Source organism: Electrona antarctica (genome assembly GCF_951216825.1).
Source record: "Electrona antarctica genome assembly, chromosome: 5".
NCBI classification, from domain to species: Eukaryota; Metazoa; Chordata; class Actinopteri; order Myctophiformes; family Myctophidae; genus Electrona; species Electrona antarctica.
In genome coordinates this window covers 6,706,247-6,726,246 of record NC_136810.1, presented here as the reverse complement: position 1 = coordinate 6,726,246, position 20,000 = coordinate 6,706,247, and the positions used below count along the sequence as shown (strand labels likewise).

Here is a 20,000-nt window from a genome sequence, read left to right as displayed (position 1 = left end):
CCTTTTAAAACGCCTAGAGGATGAAGTTGGTTTTAAAGGCTTAGTTTTAAAATGGTTTGCCTCCTACTTGCAAAACAGGAGTTTTAATGTGCAGATCGGGGACTGCTCTTCATCCTCAGCCCCTATCACATGTGGTGTCCCCCAGGGATCCATTTTAGGGCCTTTGCTTTTCTCCCTGTACATGCTCCCCCTTGGCGCCATTTTCCAAAAACATAACATCACCTATCACTGTTATGCCGACGACACACAATTTTATATACCAGCCACACACAACAGTAGCAGCTCCATAACCAACCTTCTTACCTGTTTGGAAGACATCAAAAGCTGGATGGCACTAAATTTCCTTCAGTTAAATAAAAATAAAACAGAGGTAATCATCTTTGGCCCAAAAACCTCAACCGCCCGTCTATCCCACTCACTCGGCCCCCTGCAGTCAAACTCCAAAAGCTCCGTTAAAAACCTGGGAGTCTTTTTTGACACAGAACAACATTTTAATAAACAAATCAGTAATGTAGTAAAAGGCAGCTTTTACCAGCTCAGAACCATAGCCAAACTGAAACCCATTTTAACCCATACAGACCTAATCACAGTCACTCATGCATTTATCACCTCCCGGTTAGACTACTGCAACTCTCTGTATTTGGGTCTGCCCCACTCCGCCATCTCCCGCCTACAGAGGGTCCAAAATGCTGCTGCCAGACTGATAACCGGAACGAAAAAACAAGATCATATCACCCCTGCTTTGGCAAAACTACACTGGTTACCTGTCAAATTCCGCATTCAATTCAAATCACTCCTCTTTGTATTTAAATCCCTAAACGGCCTTGCCCCTTCCTACATCTCTGAACTAATAACAGCTCCCCCTACCACCAGGACACTCAGATCCTCCACTCTCAAACTCCTTGCAGTCCCCCCTTCAAATCTAAAAACCAAAGGTGATCGGGCATTCTCTGTAGCTGGTCCCATACTTTGGAATAATCTTCCAACCCACATCAAGGTTAGCCCCACCCTCGAGATTTTTAAATCTAACCTGAAAACACACCTTTTTAGTCTGGCTTTTAATACAGTGTGAAGTTTTAGTGTTTATTGTTGTTCATTGTTTTGTTGTTATTTTGTTTGTTTTGGCCTGTTTTCTTTCGATTGTATTACATGTTTTATTATTGCACTGTGATCGACTACGGTCTACCTGTTCTGGAAAGCACTTTGGGTCAACTGCTGTTGTTTTTAAATGTGCTATATAAATAAAATTGACTTGACTTGACTTGACTTGACACACACACACACACACACACACACACACACACACACAACCTGGGTAAGATAGACACACACACACACACACACACACACACACACACACAACCTGGGTAAGATAGACACACACACACACACACACACACCGGCACTTACTTAACACCAGATACCACCAGTTTAAAGCAGTATTTCCAACATAGGCCTACTGTAAGTTACAACTTCATTCATGCATCTATGGAAATTCACGGCGTGGAACAAACTCCCACTGTACCTTCGACAGGCAGCCTCTGTAGACATTTTTAAAGCACAGCTCAAGACCCACTTCTACACTCTTGCTTTAATTTTTTTGTTATTCATGCCCTCACTGTATTGCATTACTGCTCTTGTTTTTTTAATGTTTATGCCTTTCTTTTCTTTTTTTCTCCATTGCTCTGTAAAGCACTTTGAGCTGCATTTCATGTCATGAAAGGTGCTATACAAATAAAGTTGTATTATTATTATTATTATCTATTTCGTAGTAGGCATAAAGTCCTCCATAAAACAGTAGTTGTCATCCAGGTCTTTTGTATAACTTGGTGAAAGAGGAGGAGCGAATTATAGGCCAACATGTTTTCCATAACCCTCATAGCAATTTATGACATAGATTTATATACTAACAAATAGTGTTATCATTTGATCAGTGTTAATAAAATATGAAAGGCATAATTGGCAACCACCTCGTCCCAGATTGATCAGCCCGACCGTTTACATTCTGTTTCTGACACAACGTGCATCAAGAATACTTAGAATAGTGCTTTTCAATCTTGGCCACACAAAGTGAAAACGTAATTTCCTGCAACAATATTTTGGTTTGTTTGGACTTTATGCCAATGTAAAGAAGATTCTCTTAAAGGACCACTTCACCACTTTTCAACTTCTCTTCCTATAATTGGTCCTAACTAATGTTCATGATAAAATACCACCATTTTTTCCTACTCAGTCTGTGTCTCATAGGAGGGCTGTGGGCAGTTCAGAAACCCGTCCACCAGTGACATCATCGATGGTGAATCCAAGCTAATAGAAACGGCAGGCTTTCTTTTCCTGAAAAGTTGCAATGCAAACGTTGAAGCCATCGTTCTCACGATAATAATCTAAATATATTTTAAAACAAATCTTGTTTAAAAAAAAATCTGCCTAATGATGATGTCACTGGTGGACGGGTGTCCGAACTGCCCAAAGCCCTCCTATGAGACACAGACTGAGTAGGAAAAAATTGTGGTGTTTTATCATAAACATTAGTGAGGACCAATTTTATGAAGAGATGTTGAAAAGTGGTGAAGTGGTCCTTTAAGCATCAACACAGCTTTAGTATCAAATTAACTAGTTTCAAGTATTAAACGTATCTTATGCAATTTCCACCCTAACTTAACCACTTGAACCGTCTATTTTTAGTCAAACAGACTACTGTTTACTACAGACTTTTTTGGATCTACACCAAATCTCTTTGCCACAAATAGCCAATGTACAAGCTCACAACGTGTCTCATTGTGCATTAGTTCGGCTATTTTTGGTGAATGTTAACCCCAGAATATTGTTGCAGGGCTTTAAGTGATTATGGGAGAGCTTTTTTATTGATTGATAGAAATATTTATTAACAGTTTGCAGAATTACAGTACATTTCAAGTACAAACTCAATACAAAGACTGTTAACTGTGAGTGGACGACCCAATTAAGCATTACACTTGTTTACAAGAGGGTCCACCTTGTTCAATTCATCAAAAACATTTAGAGACGTACAAATAGACACTTCTATATAGACAAAGAACAGAACAGGAATTCATCATAAAGGAGGTAAAAAGGGAAAAGAAACATATACAGTGAGGGGAAAAGGGGGTGGGGGGGGATTCAGATTTTACGGGGGCCAGTTTCGAGCAGTTTCGAGCACCAGCTTGAGCCCAGCTGGTGCAGCAGGCTGCAGTACTGTACTGTAAGCCCACTGTCATAATGTCCAACCACTGCTTTGTCTTCCTCCCAGTGGCTAAAGGCAATAAGTTGCTGGAGGTGGAGCAAACGGCAGCAGAGGAGCTGATTGGTTACCTGGAGTCAGCTGTGATCGACAGCTTGGAACAGAGAGGCATCAGCAGGTTAGCTACATCCCCTGAACACACATGACCGCCACATGTGAGCGTGTGCATTCGTGCGTGTGTGTGTGTGTGTGTGTGTGTGTGTGATTGCTATTTAATCCATATTTTGTCTGCAGGACTTCCTATGAGGCGGGTCAGGAGTGGGCGGTGCCAGTCCAGTTCTGTCAGCTCCACCACCTGCCAATCACCTCTGTTTACCCCGCCCAAAGTGCGGCTGACGGACACTGGATAAACTTCCTGCTGTTTGTCCAATTACACAGCTATCCTCCTCAACAGGTACTAGTACTACTAATAACTAATAATACTACTTCTAACTACTGCTACTTTAACCCATTTTGGGCGGGAACTCCTTTTGGTGTTAGCATTATGTTATGCTTTAGCTATTGAAAAATAGCAGATCTACAAGCTCATAGCGCGCCACCGAGTGGCGCGCTACGAGCTTGTAGGTCTGCTATTTTTGAAAAATCGAAGAACGAAACATAGCTTTTTCAGAAAACTGTCAGGATGTAGAAGACATTATTAGAATCTGATCTCAGGTCAAAATGGGTTAATTAGTACGACTGCAATACTACTACTGCTAACCACTACTACTTCAACTAGTATACATGTAAATCATTATCTATTTGTTTTTTTATCAAACACAAGTATACATACAATAAACATAAACACCTCACAGAGAAAGAGACAGAAAAACCCTGCAAATTACGTTAACGCTTTACAAATCTGTGTTGTGATTGGGGGGAAATGCATATGATGGAAGTCCCGTCTCTATTCACTTTCTACATTAGGTCGTGACCATAATTTTCTCCTCAGATGATTAAAGGCTGGGAAAGAAGCTAACTAACTAATATAGCTTACTGCTTACAACTTAGTCAGTGATTGCCTTGTTCTGGAATCTTTTGGAGAGCACTTATAACACAGTTAAACAACATAATGAGACAGACACAATTCAGAGTTTCAAAGTATTAGAATCTTGTATTCGAATACGGAGCCAGCACTAAAGCCTTGCAATGGAACATCATGTACTGACTTACCACAACTCAGTCAGACTTCAGCTTAAATACATTCCTACCCCCCCAAAAGGGAGTAGGTGGGTCTTAACACATGAGACAATGGGAACCCTTCCCTCAGACCACACAAGTCACAGGTCAAATGTCAGTAAAGACAGAAAACAGCTTCTCATAGTTTAGTTTCCCATGATCTCCTTAAATGTATAACTTAGTGTATTCCACATTTCCTCGACACCGACTCTTCCCTCGTCTTTAACCATAATTGAATTGGTCGCACAGGTGAGGTTGCTGGCCACACAATTTGGCCCTGCCCTCCAGGCGCACCTGACGCTGGCCTTCCAGGAGCTGCAGTTCAGCAGCCGGCAGCGCGGCGGGCTCAGAGAGGATGAGGAAGATGAAGAGCAGGAGGAGAAGGTGAAGGGGGGGGTCCCTGACCCCGAGCCCCCCAGAGAGTTGTTTCATGTGCTTCTGCGGAGCCAGGAGGAGCCGCGCTCCTGGACTCACCTGCTGGGAGAGGCACTGGCACAACGCTGCCCCCTACTGGCCATACTGGCTGCCTGCTACCAGGTGAGAATCACAATCGCTCTGCAACAGTGAATGAGACCCTTCCGCTAAATATTGAAAATCCCCATAAGGAAATCTTAGATTGCGTCATATAAGAACTGTGTTCCAATTATTAACCCATTTTGGGCGGGAACCCCTTTTGGTGTTTTAAACATTATGTTGTAATTTAGCTATTGAAAAATAGCAGATCTACAAGCTCATAGCGCGCCACCGAGTGGCGTGCTACGAGCTTGTAGGTCTGCTATTTTTGAAAAATCGTGAAAATATTTATTTCAGAAAACTGGAGGATTTAGAAGATTTTTTTTAAATTTTGAGGTCAGGCCTAAATGGGTAAATATCCATCCATAAAAATTGCGGGGCTAATTTGTTTATTTTGTAACACAGCTTTATATGACACGACCTAAGATGACCTTATGGTATTTTCAGTGGAACAAAATAACTGACCCAGGGTGATAGCGGTCTCTAGTGGCGGTGATGTCAGACCTCAGTTCTCTATTCTCAACCTTTTAAATTTCAAGTACATGTTACGGCCATGGAGATCATTCTCGGGTGCCTGAGGAAGGCCTACGTACATGACATGTAGGCTTCATTAAAACCTTTCTCTTGACCGTAAGTTGGCAGAGTGCGGGTATATTTCTCATCCTTAATTTCAAGAACCCCCAGTTTGATTAAAAAAAGATTCCCAATGGACACTGTAACACTGTAAAAGGTGTTTATTTGACTCTGAGAGTGTACAAAGAATTTAGTCAATGTTTTACACACTCTGAGTTACAGACCCAAAAGGGTCTTATTGGACCCAACGTTGAAAAACTGTTCTACAAGGTTATAAACCTATCATGATCTTTTGCTAAGGAAGGTAAAATAACTAAGATATATGTTAACCCATTCTGGGCGGGAACACCTTTTGGTGTTAGCATTATGTTATGCTTTAGCTATTGAAAAATAGCAAATCTACAAGCTCGTAGAGCGCCACCGAGTGGCGCGCTACGAGCTTGTAGGTCTGTAGGTCTGACTGACATAGAAACATAGCTTTTTCAGAAAACTGTCAGGATGTAGAAGACGTTTTTAGAATCTGATCTCAGTTCAAAATGGGTTAACAAACTGGTTGGTGTACAAAACAGTTCTCCAATGACGTGTCATCTCTTAGATTCTGTCTTCAGAACTATACTGCTGTGTTTGTGTGTGTGGTCTCTCTGTACTTTTGATTGACAGGAGGCGGAGCTTCTGCAGTGTCTGTGCGTATGGCTTCTGTCCTCTGTTGATGATGTCACAGCCACGGAAGCCACCGCTCACCTGGAGGAGAGCCGGCGTCATCACTCCTGGAGTCTCCATGACCTGTCAATCATCTGGAGGAGCCTGCTGGGGCGGGGCCACGTTAGGCCCCTCCTTCGAGGTTTCCAGCTCTTCCAGAAGGTGCAGTAGAAGAGATAATCCATGAACATTATTATTATGGATCATTGGTTCTCAAAGTGGGTGGGGGGTGGGGGCACAAGATGGACTTGAGTCGAGTCCATCTAAAGCGAGTCCAAGTCAAGACCAAGTCCGAGGGGTGGGAGTCCGAGTTTGGGAGGCTCATTTGATACGTACAGAAAACACTGCGACCTTGAGAGCAGGCAGGCACATCAGCTGCGCTCCTTTACTTAACAAGATAGCTGTCTATAATCGGCAGATAGTTTTCTTATAATGTTAATGTGAATGGGCTATATATCATTGCATTGTAGTGACTTGAGTGAACTCCTGGGGACGAGTCCCGAGTGACGAGTCCCTTGGTCCGAGACCAAGTCAAGTCCAAGTCAAATTAAGGCCCAGGCCACACTACTCTGGATCTTTTGCCAAACGGATATGTTCGTCCTCTGTTTTAGAAAAAATCCCTGGCCATACGACAGAGATATCTATGTCCACACACAAACGCAGAAACGCATTGAACACAGGATAAAATCACTGCAGTAGCAGGTTTCAATTGTAGGCTGTATTATATTTGATTTTATATTTACACTTATGAGGTGCCAATCATATTTTTGAATGAAGAAATAAGTACCGCATTTTAAAAGCCACCTAAATTGTGAGTGGAAATGGAAATGTCCACAACCAGTTGTGAGCTTGTAGAGTGGCTATATTTTCCAGGTGTATAATACATGTCACGTTATAATGTCGGCTAATACAACTTCACGCGCGCACATTGACGGCATGCAGGCACAGTGACAATGGAATCCAGTCAAGGGTGCGCCCTTTATTACCTATAACAGGAGAGAGATGTGCCATATATGCACACGGCGACCCACTCACTGTATACTTTCTTCTCACCAACACCAACCACGCTATTTGCGATTGCATTCACACCTCTCTCTCTCTCTCTCTGCACCCTCTCTCTCTCTTCCTCCATGACCATGACCATGAAATGGAGAGCAAAATACAGCACGAGAATATATGGTTTCACATGGCTATGCACACACAGACTTGTTGATGGTGTACTGCGTACTGCGCAATGGCATTTGGCCTCGGTCCTTTATTGGTAGGTTAATATAGCAAACCGCAATGAATCTATTGTTCAAGCTTCGCACTCGGCACCAATACAAATGAAATCACCAGTCCGCACTGGACTAGTAGGCTGATATATTTATTATTGGAGGATGCAGCAGAGCAGAGCCTTTGCTCGCGCTGCAGCCAGTGCAGTTGATGCAACATATGTTTTAAAGTTGTTAACAGTGATATATAAACATGAACAATCGGAGATATCCGTCCGTGTAGTTTCCATGCAGGCACAAGCTGCATTTCTCACCTAATTATAGTAAAAATGATATAGGCTAATAAGCGGTGACATCATCGTTTCTCAAAAGCTCCGTTTCGCATGACTACACAGCTCCACTGATCCGGATATTTTCGAAAATCTTCACTTATTTATCCGTTTCCAAAAACCTCCGTTTGAGTGGCCGAAAACGCTGTTTGCGTGTGGCTGAAAGGCCCAAACGCACAAAGAAATGTGCGTTTAGCAAAAGATCCACATACGTGTGGCCTGGGCCTTAGGGCGAGACCGAGATGAATAAATGTATGATGATAAGCACGCCCCTCACTGTGATGTTTGTTTTCATTTTAACTTTCAATAATGTGACTCTCCTGAGACTGACTTCCTAATCCTGTCTGTCTCTGTTTGTCTCTCTAACAGGACTGTGTGTTGGTCCATGTCCTCCAGATGTTTGAGTTATGTTCTCTGTCTCTGTTTGTCTCTCCAACAGGACTGTGTGTTGGTCCATGTCCTCCAGATGTTTGAGTTATGTTCTCTGTCTCTGTTTGTCTCTCCAACAGGACTGTGTGTTGGTCCATGTCCTCCAGATGTTTGAGTTATGTTCTGACCTGTTTCTCTCTCTAACAGGACTGTGTGTTGGTCCATGTCCTCCAGATGTTTGAGTTGTGTTCTGACCATAAGAACTTCTCTCAGGCCAGGAACAAACTGTTGGACTTCCAGCGGAGCCTCGTGGCTGTAAGCATAGCGCCATGGTGACACCACCAATGTCACAACGACCACCACCTCATTAACAAAATTAGTCCATACCTACCTCTCTCTCCTGTGTCTCACTCCATCACCTCTCTCTGTCCTTGCCGTTGTAGTTGCGGTCTAGTGTTTGTGTGGCCCCCGGGGGCCTCCCCGTCCAGTGGGTGGAGAGCCAGGCGTCGGTGTTGTTGACGACGATGCTGCAGCGATGCGCTACTCGCTACGAACTCCACAGACTGCTGCTGCTCCTGGCGGGGATGGACGGACTGCTCAAGTCCAACGGTGAGATAATGTTCATTATGCAGCCAAATCGTGATATGATTGTTCATTTTACCCATTTAACCAAAATGGTTCTTTTCTGAAGTCGATTTGGCCTTTATTTATTTATTTACTTATATATTTATTTACTAATCAAATTACACTCAAATGTGTATAAACATAAACTATGTGATATTGTTTAAAAATATGCTGAAATTAGCTAAAACAGACCTGCCAACCTGAACGCATTTTGTGTACCAACCACGCAATTCCAGGTGTCTATACGCAGGTACGACAATCACAATGATAACCACGCAATTTTGGGTTAAGTGTGGAAAACTTTTGCAAAGGCATGTGAACTCATTTTTCTGCTCATAAATGATACAGTAGCAGGAATTATGTTAAATATATTGAACCGAGCCGTCTTGTCTGAACGAGCTGGTCAATTAGGTTCCATTGCCAAAGTTACGTACGTACAGATCCAAAATATTCCACTTTATCTCTGAATGTGTCGACATGTAGTCAGTGATTTAATTATCTATCATCTATGTGAAATGAATAAGTATGATCTATCAATATATGTATGTTAACTCAGTCTGAGCAAGTAGGCAAGGCACTTTTATTTACAGTATACCTTTCATACACATTCAAACAAAGTACAGTACAGCTCATTTAAAGACCCCCCTGAGCGCAGGCTCAGATACACCGGGCACGTGCGCGCCGCTCCGCGTGCGCACCCATGGCACTCATGGGAATACCTCAAGGTTGGCAGCTCTGTAAAAACAAATTACTTTCCTTTTGAGGTGCATTATGGCTGAGCCAGTTTGCACACATCGTCTTATCCAGCATGTCTCTCCTCTCTGCCTGTTCCTGTCTCTCTACACTGATCTGAAATAAAGCATGAACATTCCAGTTCTGGCTAATCCTTGCTATGTTACATCAGTCTATCAGACTCATTGCCATCCATCCTTCCATGAAGTTTGGATTGAAGTCATGCAGCCTTTGAATAGATTAATTTCAAGACGTTCTTTAATGATTTCTCTTCTGAAGTGTTGCTGTCGTCATGCTGGTGTTCACTGCTGTCACTGTGATATTGATTCAGACAGACAGGTACATACGACAGGACCACATCATTATAAATTACACCACGCAAAGCCAATGATAACTCCACCCCATAGGGCTGCAGCAAGACAACTCCAAGATGCTGCCCATTTGATGTGTTAAAAATGAGAGGTCTGATCTCATTTTGAAGTGACAGACAGTGACAAATTAGCTCAGATGAAACATGGTCTTTCATGTCCACAGGGCACTAAGTGACAGGTCCCACCGTGAGAATGCATTTTATCTCAGGATACTGTGTGAAGTATAATGGGATACCGGTATTGCCTGTGATGGTGGCGAAGATGAAAAAGGCATGAATGGTACAGAATATTATTTCATCAAGGCACTGCTGGGTGCCTGCCTAGTGCCGACTGATGGACTAATCATGAAATATGTCCGTAAATGAATACTCCAGTGCATACCAGGAGTATACTACTATAGAACATCGTGTGTGTGTGTGTGTGTGTGTGTGTGTGTGTGTGTGTGTGTGTGTGTGTGTGTGTGTGTGTGTGTGTGTGTGTGTGTGTGTGTGTGTGTGTGTGTGTGTGTGTGTGTGTGTGTGTGTGTGTGTGTGTGTGTGTGTGTGTGTGATGCAGTACGTTGTTCAGACTAGGCATTGGTCCGACAAATGACAACCCACCTCATCTCCTAACCACAAGCACGGGAGCAGATGCTAGTCCGCATGCCCTGTCTGAATTACATGCGGTCCACGTGTGTGTGTTTGTGTGTATGTGTGCGTTCAACTCTCTCTTGTGTTTCGGTCCAGGTCCTGACTTTAAAAAGCTGAGCCAGTTGTCCGAGGTTCTTCAGGCTGGTCCAGTGTGCGTGTCCGGCAGACTGCTGCAGCCCTGCTCCCAGCAGGAGCTCCAGGCAGAGTACCAGGGCCTGGTGGACAGCTTGCAGGCTGCAGGCCTCTTCCCCCAGGCCAGGCAGGTGGCGGAGCTGGCAGACCTGCCGGTAGACGTCCTGCTGATCACCCAGGTGAGACGTCGACAACACGGAACACGTGGAGTGAAGTTCCCAGTCCTCACAACCGATGTCATTTGGATTCCAATCATTCCATAGAAGCCGGCTTCTGTGGAAGCATGTCGTGCACTGAAGATAGCAGATTGACTATTCTCAGTTATTAGTTATTTTAAGATGACAGAGTATTTGAAGTGGTCAAACTGAGCAATAGAATACGTTCTATATACAGTATATGTTCAGAAGCATCTTCCATGAAACATGAATGGTCTAGGATATTTCATAAAAGCAAAGGTAAAAAATCTGTTATTTCTTATGGTCTGCTGTATGTATGTAACGGCAGCAACATAGGTTTTAGAATGACGGTACCTAAACATCGTCATCTTACATACTGTTATTTTTTTATGAAACGGAGCACTATTGTGTTCTGGGTTGGAGGAGCAGAACTACCATCTTAACCGTGACCATCACTTCGGGTGTTAACAATTCTCCCTCTTTTTTTCGTATCAGTTGCAACAGGAGTTAATTACCCAGAAGGCCTTGCGGCAGTGGGGGCGGAGGGAGGCGAGGGTGTGTTTCTGGAGGAGATGTCATGAGCAGTTTGAGTCCAATGGTACCAGTCCAGAACTACCCGCCCTGTTCTTCGGAACCTATCTTGAAGAAGATGACACGACTCCCCAGGACTCCTCAACACAGACAGAACTACTGAGAACCCAGGTGGATGAGATGAGTTGAATGAGTCCTCCAAAAACAACGGAAATCAGTGGTCACTGATTTACGATGTTTTGACCGATAATTTGTCAAAAAGTGCAACATTTTCTAATCAATTACAAAAACATTATAAGAACATTTAACTTGTAAGCAACCGGACAATTTACAATTTAGGCATTTAGCAGACGCTCTTAATCCAGAGCGACTTACATTAAGCAAAAACAAAAAAGCATAGGAATACATCACATATATAAAATGCAGTTATCATGAAACATGCGTAAGCTAAGAACGTAACTAGAACATATCTACTGTATATAATGACACTATACATATTAACTATACATATATACTATACTATGCTGTACATATGTACTATGAAGTGCTATGACTACATACAGTACAATGCATGTGGCAGCGGTGGCCGAACGGATTGCGGAGCGGTCTTGATACCGGAAGGTCGCCAGTTCGAATCAGCGGTCCGACACGTTAAAATTACCACCGCTGAAGTGCCCTTGAGCAAGGCATTGAACCACTACCATGAAATGTTTTATGAGCAGGGCCTGGCTGGAAACAAGTTCTTGAGCTTAGCCCAGATACCCTGGGTAAATATAGTAACTTTGCTTTGCTTTGCTTTTGCAATTATTGTGCTGTCTACGTGACATGCTATAAGTCTGTTTCAAATGCTATCCAAGTCTAAAAAGTGCTGTCTAAGGGGGTAGGGTAAGTGCTATGGGCCATGATGGAGTCTGAAAAGGTGGGTTTTCAGACTACGGTGGAAGATTGGGAGTGATGCTGCAGTTCTGATTGCAACGGGAAGTGCCGGACCACACCACTGTGCTGTTGTGTGTGGAGACTGTAGCACCACAGGCTATTCACTAATAAATTCATTATACATTTATAATTTGTTAAATTGGAAAAAGGGCTTCGTTAAGACCTCCATATTATTATGTTCAATGCCTGTGTGAAAAGTGGGAGCGATTGGTGCAGGCAGTGTTTAGCTACGGCAGTTACAGTGACACACAGACATTCATTCATTCATTCAGACAGACATTGTCAGAATTATAGTATGATGATGATGTGGCACATTAGGGTACGATACGATTACACAAAACTTTGTTTCTGCCTCTTGTGTGCATCATTATTGTAATTGCAATAAAGTGTTTATGCATGGTTTAACTTTTGAAGAGGAGTGCAGCTCATTTGAGCCTCAACTACAACCATGAGAGAAGTCCATTGTTTCAGCTAAGCTATTTGTTTTACACAGACAGACGGACAGTCGGACATGGACGGACAGACAGACATGGGCGAAAGCATAGTCTCGGCCATGCCTTTGGCCTGGCAGAGACAATGAGATGAGATTAGATGAAATTCTATGAGATGACATGAGATTAGATGAAATACCATGACATGACGAATTTGATGTGATACAAATGAGATAAACCAAGTCCCCACATAATATATTAGGCAGAGAATTCACATAAAAAAATCACAAATGTACTAAACACAAGGTTAAGTAAGAAAAGCAGGTGCGCGTCCTATGGATACTGCCCTTGATTAAGGCAGTGGGTGCTACCGTCCGTGCTCAGCTATAAATACAACTGAACTCATAAACCACCAAAGTGGAAAAGGCGGCACAATACTGATTATATTATATTATTATATTGTGAACACTGAACAGCTATTTGACCTGTAACTGTGATGCTGTGGTACTGATTACACAGGTGGGGATGATTAAGTATTTGCTTTAACCCATTCTGGGCGGGAACTACTTTTGGTGTTTTACCCCCTCAGGCCGGGAACCCATTTTGGGGTTCTGTACAGTATGTACAGTATTCAAAAATGTTGATGCTGCTATATAAATATTTTAAGTTTTTCAGAAAACTTAGGTCAGGATTTAGAGGCGTTTTTAGAATCGGCCTCAGGCCTAAATGGGCTAAACATTATGTTATAATTTAGCTATTGAAAAATAGCAGATCTACAAGCTCATAGCGCGCCACCGAGTGGCGCGCTATGAGCTTGTAGGTCTGCTATTTTTGAAAAATCGAAGAACCACTGACATAGAAACATAGCTTTTTCAGAAAACTGTCAGGATGTAGAAGATTTTTAGAATCTGATCTCAGGTCAAAATGGTTGTCAAAGTTGTTGCTGAAACAAAGTCAGCTTCCTCAATAAAATATGAGAAATTGCATCTGAGCCAGTCTTTTCTTTTCCCATATGATTGGCAGCTAAACTTTGACGTTTGACGTTTGACTTTGCCAGGAGCGGTGTGTGCTGCTGAGTCTGTCGGGTCATTGGGTGTCCCGGGTCCATCCTGTTCCCCTGCGGCGCCTTCGTATTCTGGAGAAATGCCTCTGGGCAAACCGCATCCGGGAGCGGGTTCTCCTGCGTGTTTCCATGGAGACGGAGAGCATGTTCAACCTCCCGTTCCCACCGCTGACGGCTGTCGGTTCAGAAGAGGCCGACGCATCTTCCTTCTCCTCTTTGTCTTCATGGTACGACCTTTGATTGATTGATTGAAATATTTATTAACAGTTTGCAGAATTACAGTACATTTCAAGTACAAACTCAATACAAAGACTGTTGACTGTGAGTGGACGACCCAATTAAGCATTACACTTGTTTACAAGAGGGTCCACCTTGTTCAATTCATCAAACACATTTAGAGACGTACAAATAGACACTTCTATATACGAGTAGGGCAAGTGTGAGCTTGTAGATTGTCTATTTCCGCTATTTAGATCCCCTATTTTCCGATTATAACTTTTGAGGGGCGCTAGCCCCTCCTATGAATGGAGAATTGAAGTCATAGTGTAAATCTTATGTCACAGTCAAATTACATGAAATTTTACATCATAGTGTAAACATTGCGTAACACAAACATTGATGACGAAGGTTAGGACGCAAATTATGATTCTCCGGAAAGAGATGATTACAATTTACAATTTAGGCATTTAGCAGACGCTCTTAATCCAGAGCGATTTACATTAAGCAATAAGATGATGTATGATAATGTACGATGATAAGAGCGCCCCTCACTTCACTCAGGTGTGACTTTTATAGTATAATAGACATTATGTTTGCCATAGTACATTCATTATTTTGACTAGTGGTCCATACCCGTTCCAGGATATGACCCGTTCTGTCTCTCCCCCCCATAGAGTATAAAGAAGGATAGAGACTGATCTGGCGCGAAGCTCCGCCCCATCCGATATTCATGTCAGTGGAAGTTGCTCAGTGGCGTTTTGAAGCACCCGGAAGGACCGTCTCAAAACGTCTACTTCCGCATTGGACCACCAAATTTTGGTGGTCCAATGCGGAAGTGCAACCGAGCGCTCAATGTTAAAGCCTAGCTGCACGGGGTTTCCCGGTCATGAATCCACAGGTCCGCCTGTAGTCCCTCCTCTTACCACTATCTGCCACTTCACTTATATACAGTATAACGGGTGTCCCCTGTGGCACACCCGTTATATTATATTACACACACCTGCTCAGATGCTACGATGCTCAGCCAATCACAGAAAAGAAATGGCACACCTTCCAGTGGCTAATCACAGTGCCAATTTCTGTGCCATACATGGGCATTTTTCGCCTCAAAATGCACCAATTCCGTTTTTTTTTTTACATTACTCAAATTAGATTATTGGCGCCGGTGATTGTCAGAATGTGTGTAAAGAAATTATTTTTGTTCAGTGTGAAAAACAATGTAATGGTGGTGACAACCCTAGGTACGAGGTGCTGGTCAACGAACAGTTCTGTTTCTCCAAGATCTCGGCCCTGAACCAGGAGAGTGACCTCACACTAGATGGTCTGCCCCAACAAGGTTCTTATAGTTTTTGCATTTTTCATTTATTTCTATTGTAACTTTGTTTATTTTTCATTAGGTTTTAACCCATTTTGACCTGAGATCAGATTCTAAAAATGTCTTCTACATCCTGACAGTTTTCTGAAAAAGCTATCTTTCTATGTCAGTCGTTCTTCGATTTTTCAAAAATATCAGATCTACAAGCTCGTAGCGCGCCACTCGGTGGCGCGCTATGAGCTTGTAGATCTGCTATTTTTCAATAGCTAAAGCATAACATAATGCTAACACCAAAAGGGGTTCCCGCCCCAAAATGGGTTAAAGCAGGTTTGCAAGTTTAGTTCAGCTTTTATTTGACTCTTTATTGTTTTATTTTAATTGACTAAAATAAAAATTCTCGTTAGTTTTGGTTGACTATAATAACCCTGGACTGTCCTCCACGCACACAGACGAGGCCGCGAGCCGTGACTCAGCAGAGAGTCCTGAGGAGCAGGGAGTCCTCTCTGAGCTCATTGGCCAGTTGTTGGATGAGGGGCGTGTCCACGAGGCGAGCCGCGTGTGTGGCTACTTCTCCTACTACCACAGTGACATGCGGTTGGTGCTGCACTGCCGCGGCCTGGCCTCTGGAGAACTACGGCCTGACACGCAGGAAGAGACCGAGGCGCCGCTCGGGAGAAGCCTCACCGCCTGTGGTGGAAAAAGTATACTCAAATGTTTTACTTAAGTCAAAGTATCCATACTGCAATGTAGAAATACTCTGTTACGGAATATAAAGTTTACTTGAGTAAAAGTACAACAAAATGTGCTTAAAGCACCAAAAGTATAAGGTACAAAGGTATAAAGAAAGCGCCATTTCAAGTTTTCAAATGTATACAAATATTTTAGAAAATACCAGCTATTTTCAAATGTATATTGGGCTACAGTATGTACCTATGTTTTGTAATAAAAAAAAAAAAACCTACAATGTAACTAGTAACTAAAGTTTTCAAATAAATGTAGTGTAAAAGTTTAATATTTGTATCCGAGAGGTGTAGTGGAGAAGATGTAAAAGTATTATAAATTGTAAATACTCAAGTAAATTACAAATACCTCAAAATTGTACTTAAGTACAGTACTTAAGTAAATATAGTTAGTTACTTCCCTCCACTGCCCCAGACCTTCATATCAGACCCCTGACATTTAATCTTCATATTATGACCTTTAAAACCACCCTCCAGCCAATCTTATTTCCCGTTTTCCAAAATGGATTAACTCACCAATCTGCATTATTGCTTTGGAATCATAACTCGTGCTGCCATGGTAACCAGTTGGACTAGGCCAATTCTCATGAAGGCGATATAAATATAAATTGAAAGCAAAAGCGATGTCTCGGAGCACAGCTTGGAGATGGAAGATTACTCCCATGCTCCTTCACCTGTAGAACCAAGACTCCTACAGAGTCATGATTGAGACGGGGCTTTAACCTTGATGTTGCACATCCCTTATTCTCATTCCTCTCTTTCCTTAGGCCTCACTCAGACCTTTAAAACATTTATGCATGCTTGTTGTATGAATGTTGTGAGTGTCATGGCCGCCCCAATGCATTTCCAATGGAAGTCACATGGTTTGTAGTCCACATTTTGGACTACAAGCTGTTGTATGGCTTTCGGCTGTGTTTCGACTGCGCCCCTCCCCCTCATACAACACAAATGTTGTGTCAAACCATGTGACTCCCATTGGAAATGCATTGGGCAAGCTGTGTCACACCCTTTGTATACAACAAGCATACAGCAATCTGTTGCGACCGTGTGAGTGAGGCCTAAGTATTTAGAATGTCTCCATGTAGTCTGTAAACTCAGTGTTACTGACGATATTGGAATATATGCCTCCATCTCTCTCTCTCTCTCTCTCTCTCTCTCTCTCTCTCTCTCTCTCTCTCTCTCTCTCAGCTCCATCAGTCAGCAGTCTGTTGTCCTTTGACATAGTGCCCCTCCCTGACGACCAGGTGCTTTGTCAACTGAAGACAATGGTCAAAAACTGTCGTCATGGCAACAACTACTGTAAGCAGATCCTCAGCCTCTACGAGCTCTCCAAGGTACGCTCTTATTTTATATTTAGAGTTTTAGACCCTAGCGTTCGTGGCCCACCCATCTGACCACCTTATGTTCATGACCGATTGATTGTGTTCCACCTTGGATCAATGCAACTAATGTTTAGTTTAACTTCCCATTCATCGTTAGCACAATGAAAACTATTTCCCCAAGGGTTTAAAGAAAACAAGAATAATAAATTATGATAAAAGGAGATGGACGTTAGTGGCAGAATATCTGGAAGCAGATTCTACAAATGGGTAGAGCTGCCGCCCAGATACCCTAACCCATATCACAGTGAAAAGTTCATGTTCACCCCCAAGGCAAATAATAATATTACTTTTCTATGTTTGTTTGTTTTTTCTTGTCCTCTGAAGATTTACAGTATGTGCATATACATGTGTATACAAACGTATGTAGATGTGTGTGCATGTACAGTATGCTTCAGAGTGTAAAGTCACTTAATTTGCTTTTACACTTAAAAAAATGAACTAAGAGATAATAATAGGAAACAAATTGCCTGTAAATTATCTTATAATGGCAATAAACAAAAAGAATAATAAATGAATACAAACAGGAACAAGGAAACACCATAGTTATATAAAAAGTGAAACACCACGTTTCCGAGTGTTGCAAGGCAGCACTATGTTAGCCTGGCTAATAAGCCAGACTAATATCACACAACACTGTCGCGGTATATTAGTCTGGGCTGGCTCCACTTGGATTTCATTTCCCGGGGGGCGGGTTCAAACATTTTCTCTTTGACGCAATTGGTCAGAGCTACTGTCAGTCAAAAGTCTCAAGCATTGAACGTCACTGTACCAAAGCCCGCCCATATTGCATACCGTGTCCCGATTGGTCCGACCTGTTCTCGGTTGTAGGAAAGAGGCGTGCTACTGAGCCTCGCCAGACCGTAATCCACTGCTAGGCAATTTTGTTTTGCCAACGGCTGATTCGGTCTGGTTTATTAACAAGGCTAGCACTGTGTATGCCTTGATCCCGCCTCTAGCTGCCACTGATTGGCCAGGCCATTTGGTGGCCGGAGCATCTAGTCTGCCTGAGAGTTCCCAGATGGGAGCAGGAGTGGGGAACCCAGTGTACTCTCTGCTGCCCCATTTGGCGGAGTCAGGTTACCGAATGTGGTGACCTCGAATTCTGCTCTTCTTAGTGTTTGTTTTTTCACTTATTTGGGAGCCCCCTTGGGAACCGCTGATCTAGGGCCCCCAACCCTTTAATTATGCCAGAGAAGGTGTTTGTTCATCATTGTTTGATAGAATACAAAATCTTCTCCCCTTGCAGGAATTGGACTGTTCGTTCGATGACCTGTACAAAGAGGATCCCCAGACCGTCCTCTCTCAGGTTCTGATGTCTTCTCAGCCGGAGCGCTACCAGAAGGCCCAGGCATTCATCAAAGTCCAGAACCTTCAACCCAACACTGTAGCCCAGCTGGTCGCTAAAGCCACAGTACAGGGAATACTGGCCTCCACACAAGACACAGTCACTGGTGAGTACACACTAAGGCCTCTTTTACACGGCGACCATCTCCAGATAAAACGGCAAAGTCCTGTTGCGTTCTCAAATTGTATTGACCCTTTACACGAGAACGCACACTTTATGAAAACGCTATAATGTCGCTAGGTGGCGGTAACGGGCTGCCAAATAGACCAGTCACCCACGTACAAGAAGAAGAACCCCTTCACGCAACCCTATTGGGGTTTGAAATGATTCCAGAACACAACGTGGTTGTGGCCGCAGCCCAGAGCATGCAGGCAGAGCGCGCCACAGGATGGTTATATATTTTATAATACATTAGGCTACATAAACGCTGCCGCCTATCACAAGGCTTTTTATTTACATCATGGTTTTACATTCACCATTGCTGATGAGCACCTGAAAACACCATTCTCGTCTAAAGGGACACCAGCAAACGATACTTTATTTAGCCGTTTTCTATGAACACCGTTCTCGTGTAAAGACCACCGTCCTAAGTCATGGTGTCACTCCAAAATAGCAGATTAAGCTTTTTAAAACAAATTTAAAATCGATCAATCAATCAATTACCGTAACAGTGTGAGTAACTGTGACACCACAGCTTTACATATTATTATGGATATTATGTCTGTCAAACCTGTCTGTCTGTCTGTTAATCCAGCAGAGAAACAAGTGTATAGGCCATCAGAAGGGAGAGATAGTTTTGTCCAGCTGGCCAAACTATGTGGTGACCCCAATCTGGTTGGACTCAAACTACTCGACCTCCTATCCACTGTACCACTGAGCAAACTGGACTGCAGTAAGGCACACACACACACAGACACACACACACACGCACACAGACACACACACACACACACAATTCTGCCCTGTTTTTCACTCATTCAGAGGCACTCCATTTCAGATATATCGAAACAATTATATTATTATAATTTTTATTTTCAAATTTAACAAAAGAAAGAGAGCACAGAGGTCATTTTAAAACATCCATCTATGTGGGGAAGTATAACGATAATTACAAAGAAAAGAAACATGAATTAACTTTGCAACGGGCAAATGTTTTCAATATAGAAAACAGAAATAAGAGATTCTAAACATTAATGTCAAAGTCTGGGTTGCATAAAAAGAGATAAAACACAGAGGGTCTAGTTTGATCTAACAAGCTCA

The 20,000-nt window shown here is 42.8% G+C and overlaps 1 protein-coding gene across 3 annotated transcripts in view; it reads left to right on the top strand.

Moving 5' to 3' along the window:
- Window positions 1-20,000, top strand: part of spg11 (SPG11 vesicle trafficking associated, spatacsin) — a 75,433-nt gene that overhangs the window by 45,046 nt on the left and 10,387 nt on the right. For 2 of the 3 annotated variants that reach the window (XM_079500478.1, XM_079500480.1), the window contains 14 exons: window positions 3,269-3,377; window positions 3,494-3,653; window positions 4,667-4,954; window positions 6,164-6,364; window positions 8,322-8,429; window positions 8,558-8,723; window positions 10,567-10,781; window positions 11,274-11,480; window positions 13,734-13,966; window positions 15,200-15,294; window positions 15,723-15,974; window positions 17,202-17,347; window positions 18,642-18,846; window positions 19,495-19,632. In XM_079500478.1, the coding sequence (XP_079356604.1) occupies window positions 3,269-3,377; window positions 3,494-3,653; window positions 4,667-4,954; window positions 6,164-6,364; window positions 8,322-8,429; window positions 8,558-8,723; window positions 10,567-10,781; window positions 11,274-11,480; window positions 13,734-13,966; window positions 15,200-15,294; window positions 15,723-15,974; window positions 17,202-17,347; window positions 18,642-18,846; window positions 19,495-19,632 (2,523 nt within the window). The remainder of the gene's footprint in view (window positions 1-3,268; window positions 3,378-3,493; window positions 3,654-4,666; window positions 4,955-6,163; window positions 6,365-8,321; window positions 8,430-8,557; window positions 8,724-10,566; window positions 10,782-11,273; window positions 11,481-13,733; window positions 13,967-15,199; window positions 15,295-15,722; window positions 15,975-17,201; window positions 17,348-18,641; window positions 18,847-19,494; window positions 19,633-20,000) is intronic. The other variant, XM_079500479.1, reaches the window with a different exon arrangement.